Source organism: Hyperolius riggenbachi, chromosome 1, assembly GCF_040937935.1.
Source record: "Hyperolius riggenbachi isolate aHypRig1 chromosome 1, aHypRig1.pri, whole genome shotgun sequence".
Classification (NCBI taxonomy): Eukaryota; Metazoa; Chordata; class Amphibia; order Anura; family Hyperoliidae; genus Hyperolius; species Hyperolius riggenbachi.
In genome coordinates, this window is record NC_090646.1 from 302,761,968 (window position 1) to 302,780,833 (window position 18,866).

The 18,866-nt window shown below is 44.5% G+C and overlaps 1 protein-coding gene across 1 annotated transcript in view; it reads right to left on the bottom strand.

Annotated features, from left to right (window-relative positions):
- Window positions 1-17,853, bottom strand: part of NDUFA7 (NADH:ubiquinone oxidoreductase subunit A7) — an 85,164-nt gene extending 67,311 nt beyond the window's left edge. The window contains exon 1 of the mRNA XM_068233802.1: window positions 17,691-17,853. Coding sequence (XP_068089903.1) covers window positions 17,691-17,741 — 51 coding nt within the window. The 5' untranslated portion in view covers window positions 17,742-17,853. The remainder of the gene's footprint in view (window positions 1-17,690) is intronic.
- Window positions 17,854-18,866: the final 1,013 nt, after the last annotated feature.

Below are 18,866 nucleotides of genomic sequence, written 5' to 3' on the forward strand. Positions count from 1 at the left end.
AGTTAAATCCCGTAGTATGCTCCAATGGATTCTACAGGAAACCGGAAAATTCATACTTACCTATCGGTAATTTTCCTTTCCTGTTGAATCATGGCAGCATACAAGGGACCCACCCTAGATGTTTTGACTGTCTGAAATTAGAACTAGAAACAAAAGCAGCTTGAGCAGGGTGGGGCAAAAATTTATAATGACTGGTCCTGGCAGGGTTAGGGGGCGGGACTAACCCGTAGTATGCTGCCATGAAGATTCAACAGGAAAGGCAAATTACCGATAGGCAAGTATAAATTTTCCGGTTTGTGTGTACCAAATAAGAGTCAGGTAAACTGGGGAATGATCATTTATCGACAAGAATAGTAACAGTGATTTAAACTTTTGGATTGCCTGGTTAGCATCCTTATTACTTGATACCAGAAAAAAATAAAGAATTTATTTTTGATTTTATGCCCGACAGTTACACTTTAAAGGGGTATTGTGGCCCTTTTTCTGATTGCAATTTAAATTAATTGATATGTTCCTTTAATAAGTACAACCTTTTTTTTTACCTCTTGCGTTGAAAAAGCTGTGCTGTCTCTCTCCAGCTCCTTTCTAATAATTCGTCTTGTTAGACCAGTGATCTGCAAACTTGGCTTTCCAGCTGTTAAAGAACTACAAGTCTCACAATTCATTGCAGGATTTTGACAGCCACAGTCATGATTCATAAAGGCAAATGCATTAGTTCCTTAACAGCTGGAGAGCCAAGTTTGCAGATCACTGTGTTAGAAGAATATTGTTCTGCAGGAAGAGGCAGACTAACAGCAGCTGTTCCTCCCTGCCTTTCCCTCCCCCTGCTGTAACATCATGAGTCATCGACCCGTGTGCACCCTCCAGACAGCAGGGGGAGGGAAAGACAAGGAGGGACAGCTGCTGTTAGTCTGCCTCTTCCTGCAGCACAATATTCGTCTAACACGACGAATAATTAGAAAGGAGCTGGAGAGAGACAGCACAGCTTTTTCAACACAAGAGAGGTAAAAAAAAAAAAAAGATTTGTACTTCTTAAAGGAGCATAGCAATTCATTTAAATTGCAATCAGAAAAACGAGCACAGAACCCCTTTAAACCGCAGTGACATTTTGACCAATCATGTAAAGTGTATGGAGCCTTTTGTGAAATGGCATCAGTTCACATTTCTCCATTGAAAGTCAATGGATGAAATATACTGGACTGTAGGTGGTTTAGCCTACATTTTCAAAGATGGATCTGCAGTCACCCAGTGACCAACTGTACAAAGTTTGAGGACCCTACCCAAAACAGTTTAAGGCCTGGAACCAACTAGAAAGCACAAAGCGCTATCTGTGAGGGCCCTTTTCCACTAGCAATCGCTAGCACTCGCGCTAAACGCTAGCGATTGCGTTTCAGCAAATGTCCAAAATTTCCCGACGATTTCCCGACGTTTGCGATTTTGCTATGCACTGCATAGCAAAATTGCGGCAAAAATCGTTCCGCGGCACAATCGCAATTAAGTAAAAAACTAATTGCGGTAGTGGAAATGACCTAAAGCGATTCCTATGTTAAAGAGCAAACCGTAGCGATTTGAAAATCACTAGCATTTTGCGATTCAGCAGTCGCAAACGCTGTAGTGGAAAAGGGCCCTAATAGCGCTTTGCAAGCGATTTTGGGAGCGATTTCCCTACTCCTATACAATTCATTGGAATGGAAACGCTCCCCAAATGCTGCTTGTCCTGCGATTGCGATCTCCTTAATCACAATCTCTCTAGTGGAATCTGTCCCATCCATTTACATTGGCAGACCATTTAGGGAAATCGCTAATGATTTAAAGCGTTCCCAAGACGCTCAAAAAGACACTAGTGGGTTCCAGGTAGGGATGTGGAGTCGGAGTCAGAGCAATTTTGGGTGCCTGGAGTCAGGAAAAAATGCACCGATTCCTAATGAATGTAAAGTGTAATTAAAATGTTTTATTTCTCAAATAGTCATCATAAATCATTTATATAAAATAATAAAATCCACAAAAATGAAATAAACCAATCAAAATGAGTTACTTGTGCTGCTTCAATAAAGCAGTCCCCGTATTTTTAAAGTCAGATATACATATCTGATTGTGACTGTATATATGATGTGTACACAGGAATCTCTTATAAATACTAAATAACATCTATGCTGTAAGAATAAAGCCTGATGTGTAGCTGTGTCACTAATAGAGATGGTCAATGAGATGGAAATAATTCCGTGCAGATGCTGATTTATGCAAATGCATGTACTCTCTTTGCTCATGAAATGAAATAATTTCATATGTTGTTAAAATTTGGTTTGGTGACTACGAATTAAAGGGTACCTGAGATGGATGAAAAGAAAAGTGTTATACATACCTGGGGCTTCCTTCAGCCCCCTTCAGTCCCTCGCTGTCCTCCTCCACCACATGGATCTTATGCTATGAGTCCCAGGAATTCAGCCAGTCAGCGCAGTTTGGCCACATGCCACTCCTACAGCCAGGAGCATTCTGCACCTGCGCAATAGTGCTACACAGGTGTAGTAGGCTCCCGGCGACGGAGTGTGTGCATGCAAACTAAGCAAGACTGGCTCAAGTACCTGGACTCGTAACAGAAGATCCAGGTGGCGGAGGACAGCGAGGGACTGATTAGCCTGAAGGGGGCTGGAGGAAGCCCCAGGTATGTATAAAACTTTAATTTCATCTGTCTCAGGTTTACTTTGTTACACAGTAGTACTATACTCTACATATGCACTTCCCACCGAGCTGCAGGGAATCCACTGAGAATGTTGTGCACATTGAACCAGGTTTATGGGCGATAGACAACACCTCTGTGTTCAGATTGTGCATGAAGAATGTGTAATAGAGGAAGAATCGCCTCATTCTCCTGCAGAGTACTTGCACATCACTCTTACATGTACCCACAGTTACATACAGGATCTTCTCAAAAATTAGCATATTTGATGAAGTTCATTATTTTCGGTAATGTACTGATAAACATTAGACTTTCATATATTTTAGATTCAAATACACACAACTGAAGTAGTTCAAGCCTTTTATTGTTTTAATATTGATGATTTTGGCATACAGCTCATGAAAACTCAAATTTCCTATCAAAAAATTAGCATATTTCATCCGACCAATAAAAGTAAAGGGTTTTTAAAACAAAAAAAGACAACCTTCACATAATTATGTTCAGTTATGCACTCAATACTTGGTCGGGAATCCTTTTGCAGAAATGACTGCTTCAATGCGGCGTGGCATGGAGGCAATCAGCATGTGGCACTGCTCAGGTTTTATGGAGGCCCAGGATGCTTCGATAGCGGCCTTATGCTCATCCAGACTGTTGGGTCTTGCGTCTCTCAACATTCTCTTCACAATATCCCACAGATTCTCTATGGGGTTCAGGTCAGGAGAGTTGGCAGGCCAATTGAGCACAGTAATACCATGGTCAGTAAACCATTTACCAGTGGTTTTGGCACTGTGAGCAGGTGCCAGGTTGTGCTGAAAAATGAAATCTTCATCTCCATAAAGCATTTCAGCAGATGGAAGCATGAACCCACTTTTGAACCAGAAACAGCGGCAGAAGCGCCTGACCTGGGCTACAGAGAAGCAGCACTGGACTGTTGCTCTGTGGTCCAAAGTACTTTTTTCAGATGAAAGCAACTTTTACATGTCATTCGGGAATCGAGGTGCCAGAGTCTGGAGGAAGACTGGGGAGAGGAAAATGCCAAAATGCCTGAAGTCCAGTGTCAAGTACCCACAGTCAGTGATGGTCTGGGGTGCCATGTCAGCAGATGGTGTTGGTCCACTGTGTTTTATCAAGGGCATGGTCAATGCAGCTAGCTATCAGGAGATTTTGGAGCACTTCATGCTTCCATCTGCTGAAAAGCTTTATGGAGATGAAGATTTCATTTTCAGCACGACCTGGCACCTGCTCACAGTGCCAAAACCACTGGTAAATGGTTTACTGACCATGGTATTACTGTGCTCAATTGGCCTGCCAACTCTCCTGACCTGAACCCCATAGAGAATCTGTGGGATATTGAGAAGAGAAAGTTGAGAGACGGAAGACCCAACACTCTGGATGAGCTTAAGGCCGCTATCAAAGTATCCTGGGCCTCCATATCACCTGAGCAGTGCCACAGGCTGATTACCTCCATGCCACGCCGCATTGAAGCAGTCATTTCTGCAAAAGGATTCCCAACCAAGTATTGCATGCATAACTGAACATAATTATTTGAAGGTTGACTTTTTTTGTTTTAAAAACACTTTTTTTATTGGTCGGATGAAATATGCTAATTTTTTTGAGATCGGAAATTTGGGTTTTCATGAGCTGTATGCCAAAATCATCAATATTAAAACAATAAAAGGCTTGAACTACTTCAGTTGTGTGTATTTGAATGTAAAATATATGAAAGTCTAATGTTTATCAGTACATTACAGAAAATAATGAACTTTATCACAATATGCTAATTTTTTGAGAAGATCCTGTAGCCTAGGGCCTCATAAATGGTCTTTGTTCCACTCTGTACCTTTTACAAATACTCTTACCAAGGACTAGTTTTAGTCTATGACTAAAGGGAATAAATATGGCTGTCTACATATCCTTCACACTTCAGTTGTCTTTTAAAATTCCTAAGCGTTGGCGGTTAAGAGATGAATTTTATGTTACATACTTTCAATCAACAAGATTGTAATATTCATATTAGAGGAGTCAGAGTCGAGGAGTCGGAGGAATCCTAAACTGAGTCGTCGGTGGATTTTTGTTTCGACTCCACAGCCCTGGTTCCAGGCCTAAGGCCTCTTGCATGTGATTCCAGTTTTTTATATGATCCGATTTTTTATTCTGATTAAAAACGTACTGCATGCTGCAACTTTTTTTTTTATTTCAAAAATTAGATTGTATACAAAAAAAAAAAAAAAAAAAAAATTATCAGAATTGCATGTAGTGTGCAAGAGGCCTTTGCATGGCTGCAGTTTAAATATCCTCATTGATAACAAATAAGTGAAATCTGAAGTTACCTTCATAGTGACACACCACATAGGAAATAGTGAAAAACAGTGAAGTTAGTTTCAATTACATACTTCCCATTTCTTGCAGTTTGACAGTAACAGTATGGGGGAAGAATTAGTGGTCCATGAGCAAAGACCTGATTATTTGCTATTTTTCTATTCAAATGAATATGGTTCCTGTTCACTACTTTCAGGGGTTTCTGGTACTATATCACAAAATTTCAGTGTTTTCAGTGATTGACTGGAAAAAATAACAATGAAAGCAGCCGAGTTGACAAAATGGAGGATCTTAAAGGGAACCAGAGGCCCCAGGAAAAAGGTTTTATACACATCTGGGGCTTCCTCCAGCCCCATACGCACGGATCGCTCCCACGCCGCCGTCCTCCGCTTCCTGTATCCAGCGGTACCGGGTCCCGTAGTTTCGGCCAGTCGGCGGCAGGACGCGGCCAATTGTCCGCATAACAGGGGCTCCCGGCATACACTTACGCGTGCAGCTGCATACTGAGCAGCCGCATGCGTAAGGGTATGGAGGGAGCCCCTGCTCATGCGGACAATTGGCCGCGTCCGCCGATACAGGAAGCGGTGGACGGCGGCATGGGAGCGATTCGTGAGTATGGGGCTGGAAGAAGCCCCAGGTATGTATAAAAGCTTTTTCTGTTTTTTTAGTTCCTCTCTGGTTCCCTTTCAAGAGAATCGGTACTCTAAAATTCTTACAATGAAAAGCATACCATGCTATTCATTATGTTCTCCTGGGCCCCTCTTTGCTGTTCCTGCCACTCCCTGCTGAGATCCTGGCTTGTAATTGCCAGTTTTAGACCGTGTTTACAAACAAAAAACATTGCTGCTAACCAGCATGTGACAGGCTCAGAAAAGCTCAGTCTGTGACTCATACAGAGCCTGGAGGGGGCGTGGAGAGGGTATGCATAACTTCTATCCTGTCACAGCAGAGCAGCACATTCCTGCCTGAGCCGGCAAAGGAAAGAAGATTAGATTATATAAGGGATAATACAGCCACTGCGCAACTAGGAAAGGCTGCAGTTAGACAGGCCACATTACAACAGGTATAGGAACTTATAGGATAGAAGAAATAAGGCTGGAAATTTTGTTACAGAGTCTCTTTAAGCTAAGTACACACTTTCAATTATAAATTGGCCATTTACTGACCAATTTTACCACCTCCAAGTAGTATGAGGGCCATCAGAATTTGAAAATTAAAGCTGGGTACACACAAGAGAAAAGTCTTTGAAAAATGAAAGCTCAAAGATACACAAAGAAAAGTTACCTCAGCGCAGCCTCAACGCCAGGCTCTCCCAGCTGGTGGATGGTACGGCAGAGAGGTGATTGTAAACAATACAGTACCTTATCCTGCAGGTGTACTGTTCGAGTAATTCCAACATCCAGCATGAGCCTGATACTGAGAAAGCAGCAAGGCTCCGCTCAACGATAATGCGGCCAGTGTGCAGCTCCCAGAAGCCTCCGATCATATGATCCCGAACTTCCTGTTTCAATCTGCAGTGCGTTCCAAGGTGGTTGTGATCTCCCACAGGCCAGTGACAGCTCGGCTGATGTTTCCTGGCTATAGGGGAGAGTAACACTGCGGAATAACAGTGCCACGCTAGAGAATCCATTTACTAAAATCAGTGCTTGGTTTATTGCACATCAAAAATGTAGCCTCCTCTTCCCGACTCTAGTTTTGGGGGTATGCCTTCGTCAGGGGGTGTGGCTACAACAATACAGGCAGTTTAAATGTAAAACCCTCCTCCCCTCTTTACTATTATCCCTCACAGCCGGCTGAGGATCAAAACAGGAGGATACAAAATCTTGCAGAACAATACATTAAAATATGATAAAAATTCAGATACTAATATGTGTAAAGTCCAAAAGCATTCCCTTATAAAATGACTGTGGCAGGGGGATGAAGCTCCCCTCCTGTTTATTAATGTCAATGACTGGAATTTACAGTACCATGTTTCTTACAGCCAGACTGATGTTAATTTTTTGAATTTAAACATTTTCACAGAAGAAAGTCGAGTGAAAACCTAATTTTTTTTAAGGAAAGTGACAGGAACTTGTATACAAAATCTACCAGCTGCCATTATCCCCTATGGCTGCAGAATGTCCCTAGAGGACAGTTCTGCAGGATTCATAGACATTGCACTAAGGACTCTTGGTAACAATCAGAAATCCTACAGAACCTCTTCACTGAAAAGGGCTATGACAAGCAAAAAATATTGGAGGAAAGACTGAATGTACTTAGAGAGGGAGGGAAATTAGATTAACAATTAAACCTGTAATAGCCAATATGAATAAACCTGACTTTGCTTTTGTTACATATTCTCGTGATCAAAGAAACTAAAAAAAAAGATTCTGACAACTGGGGTATTTTAAAGGAGGACCCTGTTATTGATCCGGTACTACCAGCCAAACCTGGGATAATCTACAGGAGGCCAAAGAATTTAGGGAACTAATTGGTGAAAAACTGCATTCGGGAAAGAAGACCTCCCATGTTCACAACTTTGAAAGGGTTTTTTCCCTGTAAAAAAAAAAAAAGGATGCAGGATTTTGGGGGGGGGTGTAGAGTCACCTCTTTTACTTCAACTGCGAATGGAAAAAGTTTTATGATTGACCAATTTATCACGTGCAATACCATTAACATGATATATGTATTGGAATGCCCTTGTAGCTTGCAGTACGTCAGACATACTGGTAGACGTGTAAAGAAGAGGTGCTCAGAACATATTTAAAACATCGGCCACCCACATAAGAAGTCTCATACTGTCCCTTAACATTTCTCTAAATTTCACAACAGAGACCCTGCGGGTATAAAGTGTTTTGGTATTTATGCTATTAAACCGAGAGGTGGCAGTGTGATTAAAACCTTATCACAACTGAAGACTAGATGGATATTCCAATTGCAAACACTGTCACTTAATGGACTGAACGCTAACATTGACTTGAACGGTTTTATTAGAGACTAATGATTTGTACAGTCATTTTATAAGGGAATGCTTTTGGGCTTTTTACATATTAGTATCTGAATTTTTAGCATATATTTTAATGTATTGTTCTGCAAGATTTTGTATTCTCCCGTTTTGATCCTCAGCCGGCTGTGAGGGATAATTGTAAAAAGGGGAGGAGGGTTTTACATTTAAACTGCCTGTATTGTAGCCACACCCCCTGACGAAGGCATACCGCCAAAACTAGTCGCGAAATGGAGGCTACATTTTTGATGTGCAATAAACTAAGCTCTGATTTTAGTAAGTGGATTCTCTAGCGTGGCTCTGTTATTCCGCAGTGTACACTGTTGTCTTTACTCTCCTCTATAGCCAGGAAGCATAATCCGGGCTGTCACTTGCCTGTGGGAGATCGTAACCACCTTGGACCGCAATGCAGGTTGAAACAGCAAGTTCGGGATCACATGATCGGAGGCTTCTGGGAGCGGCACGCTGGCCGCATTATTGTTGAGCAGAGCCTTGCTGCTTTCTCAGTATCAGGCTCACGCTGGATGTCGGGATTACATCTACCTTTATTACAAGGGTTGCGCAGTCCTCTAACAGTAAACCTGAAGGATAAGGTACTGTATCGTTTACAATCACCTCTCTGCCGTACCATCTGTCAGGAACCGGCCTGCTGCACGCCTGCGTATACAGTTCCCGACTGCGGGTTTGACCAGATCAAGCGGGGAGCAGCCTTATTCAAGCTACAAACAAGGCTGGGACCCCTCAAACACTCCTTACTGCCACCACTAGCTGTTGCTAGACACGTCCACTCGGCTGTGGAGTGCTCAGCGCGCAATCCGCGTTTTCGTATTCGGGTCAGCTTTGCGATTTAGGCCGAATACGGGAACGCCACGCACACACGCCCACAGTACAGTTGTACGGTAACACGGCACAATCAGGCACTGACTTGTAATGCAAGTTACACTGTCGTGCAGCGAAACCACTAACAGTCGTTCCAAACGATACTGTTAGCCACTCTGCTGTCGAGCGCAAAAGTGCCCCATACACACAATGCAATTACAATCTCATACGGTAGTGTTGCCCAAACGTACAATCAGGCATGGACTTATACACAGTTACCCTTCAGTCTCTTCTAGGCTATGAGTGTTAGTTTAGTACAGCAGAAGTCAAACAGCGTTGTTTGAACGTCATTGGCGGGAGAACGCCGCTTTAGACCAGTAGTCGGGCAGCCCTAGCGTCTTTGCTATCTCCAGAGAGCTACCAGTTGTGAAGAACCTGTGCAGGTTCTTATAGGCCCATTTGGGGCCTGAGGGTACAAGTCCACAACTAATGCAATCTCTCAGATTGTCATATCCTTCAAGTGATATGCGACCTTCAAAGCTTCAATTTCCACAGGTAAAAATCTACAGTTCCGCAGTTCTAGTCCATACAAAAAGATTGTGAAGTGAGGCTTTTCAACATTCTATCAGGCTATCATATGTAAATTCCAGAGTTTCCTGATAGCCTATGAAGATGGCAGATTCCATTAGTCCGATTGTCTTTTGGGACAATTGGGTGTCTACCTGTCACAGAGTTCAAAGCTATGCAGACAATCCAATTAGCAGTGACCCACTCTCAGAGGAACTGCATACAGAAACTCAAAAGTACTTCCTATTGTCATACAGACCATCACATTAGCATTCAGCTTCCTCTGGCCACTTGACCAATTACCCTGAAACCAGCTGGCTTCGACCAGACGTACACATGACAGACAGAAAAATGAAAGAATATGTTCCTGTATTATCCTTAACATCATCAGCACCCCAATATATCACCACACCATTCACCAGCTTTTCTGCGCTGAGGTAACTTTTTTTTGTGTATCACCATTATTGAGCTTGGAACCAGCTCCAACCTTCCAGCAGCATTTGTAGATCTAATCCTGCGCTACTCTATTGCCTTGAAAGATCAAAGATAGTCTGTAGATACTTTTTGAAAAAAAGAAAAATGAAAGAGACCTCCAAAGATAGCAAAGAAAGATATTTGTGTCACAATCTTTCAGGTCCATCCCAGTGGATCTGATCTGCAGGTGATTGCTCATTAAACAAGGTGTGTATGAGATCTGCAGATATTTCTTAACTTTTGTGTGCACAGGCAAGCACGAAAAAGAAGTAAATAGACTACGGAAGCATTTTGCTGGAACTGATTTTTGCATGTGTACAACCACCTTTAGAAAGATCAGTCTTTCAAACCTCCCTGACCAACCTATGCAGTGTTCTCTCCAGGCTCTTTTAGCCGGATCCCCCACCCCGGCTAGTTTTGGTGTGCGCCCGGCTGTCATCGGCTCACTTCCTCCTCTGCTGTAAGCATAAGTGCAGAACAGCGCCGGCTGGCTATCCAGCTGATCCTCTGCCTCTAATACTTTTAGCCATAGACCCTGAACAAGCATGCAGCAGGTCAGGAGTTTCTGACATTGTCAGATCTGACAAGATTAGCTGAATGCTTGTTACTGGTGTGATTCAGCCATTACTGCAGCCAAACAGATCAGCAGGGCTGCCAGGCAACTGGTATTGCTTAAAAGGAAGTAAATATGGCATCTTCCATATTCTTCTCACTTCAGTTGTCTTAATTCCTCAGTTTGCAAAGATTTTTATCTGCTGGGTGTACTCTTGAGAATAGACTGCAGGTATGCTCTCATACTGCATAGAGGTGCTAAAATTAGCCTTATGCTGGGCATACATGTCTCGTTTTTGCTGCTCGATTCTCCCGTTCGATCGTTTCGCCGCTCAATTCTGCAGTCGATTCTCTTATCTTCCGCACGTTTTTTTCTTATATTTTTTTCATTCAATGCTATCACAAACCGAGCGGGGAAAAGATCGAGCGGGAGATCGGACACGTCAGAAATCATCTATCGAGCCATCTAAATGGCTCAAAAACAAACCATGTATTCCCAGCATTAGATCTTTCATTTTCCAAAGACTTATCTCATGTGTGTACCTAGCATTAGTTTACAAAAAAAAAAAGACTGCAGTGTCTTTTGTGCTTGGCCAATGCACCTCCTTGTGGTTCTCTTTATTATGGCAGCTCCATTGCTTTTATTACTGTCACTTTCAGCTTTAAGTATTTGCTTCTATACTACTAGGGACAGAGCTGCAATGTCGAGACAGATAGAGGAATTGGAAGGCTCCATACTATCCCAAGTTTCAAACTTGAGTTTCCATCAAGATTGGATGTGTGTATGCATCTTTAGTCCTTAAAAAGACACTGAAGCGAGAATAAATCTCGCTTCAGTGCTTATATTCAGCAGGGGCATGTGTGCCCCTGCTAAAACGCCGCTATCCCGCGGCTAAACGGGGGTCCCTTACCCCCCAACACCCCCCTCCCCCGCAAAATCTACGACCAGCTTGGTCGTAGATTTTGCTGCTCTTGAGGCAGGACTAACGGCTGCAGCCCTGCCTCTCAGCGCCGTCTATCAGTGGCGCATCGCCGCCTCTCCCCCGCCCCTCTCAGTGAAGGGAGATTGAGAGGGGCGGGGGAGAGGCGGAGATACGCGCTGACAGACGCACGTGAGGCAGGGCTGCAGCGGTTAGCCCTCTATGCGGAAGAGATCCCCCGCTGCATGGAGGGGATTTGTGAGGTAAGGGACCCCCGTTTAGCAGCGGTTTAGCAGGGGCACACATGCCCCTGCTGAATATGAGCTCTGAAGCGAGATTTATTCTCGCTTCAGACTCTCTTTAAAGGGAACCCTAACTGAGAAGGCTGTGTATTTTTCATGTTAAAATAATACCAGTTGTTACGATTTTGCGAACGCCATTGCGGCAAGCGCATGTAAATGCGCCCAAACTATGATCTGGAGAGCCCCTTTAATTCATTAGCCTGGCTTTTAGAAACTCAGTGCTCTTCCATCTCACCACCCCTGCCCTGGGGGATGTGAGTGAGTGTTTGTTTGTGTTGTACTTACTGCGAGAAGCCATTCACCCTAAAACCAGACCATCCACACAGGAAAAAGGTTATCTATAAGGGGGGCAATAAAGATTCTCCAGGAAGTTTCTCCCATCCTAGTTTTAAAGATAAAGAGAGGAACAGATCCCCTCAAACTCATTAGGACCCATTCACATTCCTGCCTGTCCTGAGAATACCCAGAAACATGTCCCGGGCTTAAAGAGAATCTGTATTGTTAAAATCGCACAAAAGTAAACATACCAGTGCGTTAGGGGACATCTCCTATTACCCTCTGTCACAATTTCGCCGCTCCCCGCCGCATTAAAAGTGGTTAAAAACAGTTTTAAAAAGTTTGTTTATAAACAAACAAAATGGCCACCAAAACAGGAAGTAGGTTGATGTACAGTATGTCCACACATAGAAAATACATCCATACACAAGCAGGCTGTATACAGCCTTCCTTTTGAATCTCAAGAGATCATTTGTGTGTTTCTTTCCCCCCTGAGGGGGGAGTGCATAGCAGAACCACAACACTGAAGAACTTGGCAGCCTTCCAGACACAGGCTGACAAGTCTGACAAGGGAAAGATACATTGATTTATTACAGAGACTGTGATAGCAGAAAGTGCTGCAATAAGCCAGAACACATTAGAATAGCTTTTGGAACTTGTAGGATGATAAAAAACAGGATGCAATTTTTGTTACGGAGTCTCTTTAATGAGCTTTTGATATCTCATTTCATAGTAGTCCATAATTTGATGGATATTGCGGAACCGTTTGGGCCCAGCGGTCCACAACTCACAGTGCGCCATGCGACCAGCGCAGCACACCTTCTGAGACGTTAATCGATCACCTAGTCATCTCCCAGCCTGATAAAAGGATTAATACCCATTCCACAGAACTTTCCAGAATTGTACTACACATCTTCTGTGGGACTTACCGCAAAGACACGGTAACTTGACAAACTGCTCAGACTGTAATCAGCTATTATTTTCATATTGAACCCTTATTATTTCTGTATCAATTTGTTTCTACTGCTATATTTTGTTCTGCATTATTTCTTTAAATAAACGATTAAAAAATCGTTTGTCTAAGTGCTGTTCTGAAACAAATCTCCGCCAAAAGAATTCACATCTTCAAAGAGAGACATGTTACCATAACTGTTTTGATATTAAATATTGTTAGTTTTGCTATCTCTACAAAGGTTGTCAAATTAACCCTTTTTCCTACAGGATTTAGCTAGAGTTAGAATTAGAGCATTCGCACGCTTTTATTGTGGATTGGTGGCAGCAACCTGGGCTCTATATGAGAGCACAGATTGTATCGATTGTATATACAATTGAAATTGGACTGTGTGTGGACTCACCAACCAATCCAAAAGGTTACTTTGCCTGCAGTTCTGACTGTCTTCAGGATTCCCTCAGGGTCTGAGGCTTAAGGCTGCTTACACACAGGGACGTTACAGGCGCACGTTAGTGCAGCCTGTAACGCTCCCCCAACGTACAGCAATGTAACACAAGTGGGCTGTTCACACTGCCCACGTTGCGTTACATGTAACGCTGCACGTTCTTCCAAAAGTGCAGCATGCTACGGCGTTACAGCGGCTTAAGCCACGTTAGACTGTTTGCACATGCTCAGTCATGTTGGGGAGGAGCGGAGAGCGGCCAGGCACATGGCTAATTAATATTCACTGCACGTTGTGACGTGCAGTGTTTACTTCCTGGTGCGGCCGCTCTGTGCGGCGATTGGCCGGTGGGACCACGTGATGCCGCATGCGTCCAAGAGTACGCATCACGGACGCCAGAGTGAGCTGCACAACGCGGCTCACTGACGTCCACATCAAAAAGCACCAGGCCTTGCGTTAGGTGCACGTTATGCGACCTTAACATAGCACCTAACTTGGTGTCTTGGTGTCTAACTTGGTCTTGGTGTGAAAGTAGCCTTATGGTAAACTGCATCAAAGGGAACAGGAATTGGTGGGTGACTGCGCATACGTCACACCAGTTGCCTGACTCTCCTGCTGATCCTGCGTCTCTAATACTTTTAGCCGCAGCCCCTCAACAAGCCCATTTCCCTTTCTTGGCCTTTGTTTTATTCAACTGGCTCATCAGTTGGGTCCTTTCCCATGAAGTGCACACGTATGAGTGCTTTTGAACTGGACTGTATGTGTAGTATAGCTAAGAAATAAACCATTAGGCGCAGAGACATAAGTCTAATATTGTTTCCAGTACAGGAAGTGTTAAGAAACTCCAGTTATCTATGCAAAAGAGCCTCAACATTGAGCTCCACGACTTCCAAAGTCGCAGAGAGGTCTGTCTTCTGAAGCTTGTTATCTCAACTGTCAGTCATTGTATCTTCTTTTTCTCTGCAGAGAATGGGTTCAAAAGTTCACTGCTGCTCTGTAAAATCATTTAGAATGCTGAGTGTAGTGTGTACACTGAAAATATTAGAGAATGATGCAATGTTATAAAAAAATACATAACAAAATAAAAATATGAATATTTTCTTTGCTACTAATGTTCTAGTAATTATCCGTACTACACAACCAATTCATTATATATATACCGTATTTTTCGGACTATAAGACGCTCCGGACTATAAGACGCACCTAGGTTTAGAGGGAAAAAATCAGGGGGAAAAAACAAACTACTAAACCTGGTGCGTCTATGGTCCAGGGGTATCTTATGGGTCCTTTTCCTTCCAAACTTTAGTCTTTAGCTAAGCTACACTGACTTCCCAGCTACACTAGCCCCTGCTGCTCCAATAACTACCCTACATTAACCCTTATTGACCCACCAGCTACACTAACTACTCACTCATGCTGCCCCATTACCTACATTATGCTTACTGCTTCCCGCCAAAACCTACACTAAGCTACAATGCCCCCACTACCTACACTAAGCCACAATGCCCTCACTATCTACACTAAACTACAATGCCACCCAACCTTCACTAAACTACAATGCCTGCCCCCACTACCTACACTAAACTACAATGCTTACACTAGTACCTACACTAAGCTACAATGCCCACACTGCCTACACTAAGCTACAATGCCTACCCCCATAGTACCTACACTAAGTTACAATGTCCTCACTACCTACACTAAGTCACAATGCCTGCCCCCACCACAATGCCTGCCCCCACTATGTATACGAAATGCATTTTTTATACTTACCAATCCTAGAGGCATGCTGCTGTTCATCCTGAGCTAATGGGGATGGTGTCCTGGGTCCCCTGAAGTCCGGTCCATTCCTGCTTAAAGAACTAGAGTCATGTGGGCAACTCCAGCTAATGGCCCACGTGACTCAGAGCTTCTAATGTCCTTCACCGCCGATGCCCTGCAGAGGGGGATAGTGATACAGGGCCACCAACGTCCTCCACCGCCGATGTCCTCCACCTTCCAGCTGGTGGTAGAAAAGCAGGGACATCGCTGGTGCCAGATGCCTTCCGAAGCCACTGCAAGTACCGGAGTCACGTGGGCAGTTCCAGCTGATGGCCCACGTGACCCGGAGCCGCCAATGTCCGCTGCTGCCGATGTCCTCCGGATGCCGGTAGAGACTCAGAGTCACTGATGTCTTCTGTCGCCGATGTCTACCATCCTCCAGCTGGCAGTAGGAAAGCAGGACATCGCTGGTGCCAGATGCCTTCCGAAGCCACTGCAAGTACCGGAGTCACGTGGGCAGCTCCAGCTGATAGCCCACGTGACTCGGAGCCGCCAATGTCCGCCGCCGCTGATGTCCTCCGGGTAGGGGTAGCGACTAACAGCCACCAATGTCCGCCGCCGCCGATGTCCTCCGGGTGGGGCTAGTAACTAACAGCCACCAATGTCCTCTGCCACCGATCTCCTCCTGCCGGAGCCTTTGCAGGTACTGGAAGACCCTAGTCAATTCCGCTCCACGCCAGCCATCAAGCCGGATAACACAGGGCGCTCAGAGAGCAAGAGTGCCTGCCGCTCAGCTGCGTGGGAGGAGGGTGAATTGGAGGAGGAGAGCCGATGCATTGTGAAAGCAGGAAGCAAGATGAAGGACTCTGAGCCCGTGGCTGCATAGGTGAGGGCTTTCAGTACCTCCTGCACCTGCTTCTGGGGGACCTCATTTCTGCACATTCGGACTATAAGACGCAGTGACTTTTTCCCCCCACTTTTGGGGGAGAAAAAGTGCGTCTTATAGTCCGAAAAATACGGTATATATATATATATATATATATATATATATATATATATATATATATATATATATATATATACATATATATTTTTTTTTTATTTTTTTTGCTTCAGTAGTGTCTCTTTAACCCTCCTGACTGTTGATTTTTTCTGCCAAATAGGCAGAAATCAGGTTTTTAAAAAAACATTTTTTTTTGTTTCATGTAAAGCTACCAGAGTGGTAGCTACATTTAACACCACTAGAGGGCGCATGTGTCCCTCTAGTGCGATCGTCGCCAGCATCAATAGCAAACAGGGGAACGCGTATATAACGTGTTCCCCTTTTTGGCTTCTCCTGTCGCCATGGCGACGATCGGAATTACGTCAAGCACGTCAGACGCCTCCGATCCAGCTCATAGCGCTGCCCGGAACTCATTGGTCCGGGCAGCGCAGGACTCTGGCGGGGGGCCCTCTTCCACCGCTGCGTGCGGGTGATCGCCGCAGAGCGGCGGCGATCAAGCTGTGTGTGTGGCTAGCAAAGTGCTAGCTGCGCGCACAGCAATTTAAATGGAGCGAATCGCCCCACCAGGGGCTGAGATATCCTCCTGCGCGGCATAGCCCGAGCTCAGCTCGGGCTTACCGCCAAGAAGGTTAATGGCAGTGCGAGCGAGGATGCCGGCCAGAGCGGAGGGGGCTAGAGCTGCTCATCGCTGGAGCCTGGGAGGCGAGTAAAGGCTGTTGGCATTTTGGGGGACACTGGGCTACACCATGCTATACTGGGGATCCGGCTGCCTGGACACCCCCCCACCCAAAATGGCCTGATCCTTAAAGAGAACCCAAGGTGGGTTTGTGAAATCATATCAGGACAAAGGCACTCTCTGTATACAATGCCCAGCCTCTGTATCCTTAGGGCCTGTTTCCACTACACCAGGCTACCGACACGCAGATTGTCGCTAGCCTATTTACCTCTGACTGTTAGTCTATGCGTGGCTCCCCGCCTCTGTCCCTTCCCACCCTGCCTCCCTAAGCCGAATGGAGGAAGCTTACAGAGGCAGGGAGGGAAAAGGACAGAGGTGGGGAGCTGCACTATACAGCAGGCGGGCAGGAGTGAGGCAGGGGTCACATTTGTCGGCTTTCGTGCGCATTTTCTGCACAGAAAAACTGTTTTCAACTGAGAACTCATGTGTTAATCAATAAGCTAGGTCACACTTGAATGTAGATTTTGCACGCAGAAAAAAAACTGACATCTTGCGCGATTTGTCAGTTTTCTCTATAAATTACATTAGCTGTTGTAAGGTAGAGGTCACATTTGTCTTTCAGTTTTCTGAAAAGTGTAGAAACTGAAAGACAAGTGTGACCCCTGCCTCAAAGGTAAACAACAGGCTAGCGACAATCTGCGTGCAAGTAATATAGTTTATTTGTTCTTTCCTTAGGCTTTTTTTTATTATTGGGGGGGGGGGGGGGGGGGAATGAGAAGACGGTTGTCTTACTATGGTGTGATTAACCATAAAAACTAACCGTCACAAGCGAAAAGACTGAAGTCGGCGAGAAATAGCTGACAACAATATACACATCAGCAGGCTTGCCCCAAACCCTCACTTCTTTGCACCTTAACAGGTCTAACTTTCAATATTTGCACGTGAGTGAAAGAATTCGACACGTTACCCCAGATGCCCAGTTCCTAATTCTCTGGATCAACCTAGACGCAGTAGCCATCTTCTTTGACAAGGACACACAGAAACAAGATTCGAGCCTCCTGAAAGCGCGTGCGCAGAACAGTGAGCACTATTTGAAGAGGCGCTCACGGTGGCGTGCTGACGTATGGAGGTGTAGGAAGAGGAGGGCTGAAGCAACGGGTCAGCTGATGGGAGAAACGCTGCACGGGCAGCTATGACTCATGAGTGAGCTTCCAAAACACGATCAGACGCAGCATCGGTTAGGCTGACAGACATACTGTAGCTTCCGGAAGAAGATTAGCCCGGTGAAAACTAAGGGCGCGCTGATACTGTAAATTAACCTTAGATCATCAGCGTGATCCAGGCGTCATATCGCTAGGACCACGCTGACTTTGCGCAGTCGCAGTAGTTGTTAATCAGTCTCTGAAACAGCTGTTTTAGAGACATGCGTGGTAGGATGCTCCCCTCCCTCTATATCACTACCACACCAGCTCTCCTACGATATTATTATTATTTATATATAGCGCCAATATCTTCCGCAGCGCTATATAGAGTATATTGTCTTGCCACTTAACTGTCCTTTAGAGGAGCTCACATTATAATTACTGCCATAGTCCTGTATATATCATGTAGTATACAGGATCTTCTCAAAACATTAGCATATTGTGATTAAGTTCATTATTTTCTGTAATGTACTGATAAACATTAAACTTTCATATATTTTAGATTCAAATACACACATCTGAAGTATTTCAAACTTTTTATTGTTTTAATATTGATAATTTTGGCATACAGCTCATGAAAACCCAACATTTCTATCTCAAAAAAATTAGCATATTTCATCCGACCAATAAAAGAAAACTTTTTTAAAACAAAAAAAAAAAACAACCTTCAAATAATTATGTTCAGTTATGCACTCAATACTTGGTCGGGAATCCTTTTGCAGAAATGACTGCTTCAATGCGGCGTGGCATGGAGGCAATCAGTCTGTGGCACTGCTCAGGTGTTATGGAAGCCCAGGATGCTTCAATAATGGCCTTAACCACTTGCCGACCGCACGCTTATACCGTGCGTCGGCAAAGTGGGAGCTGCAGGACCAGCGACGGTCGCCAGCTGCAGGCTGATTAATCAGGAAGCAGCCGCTCGCGCGAGCGGCTGCTTCCTG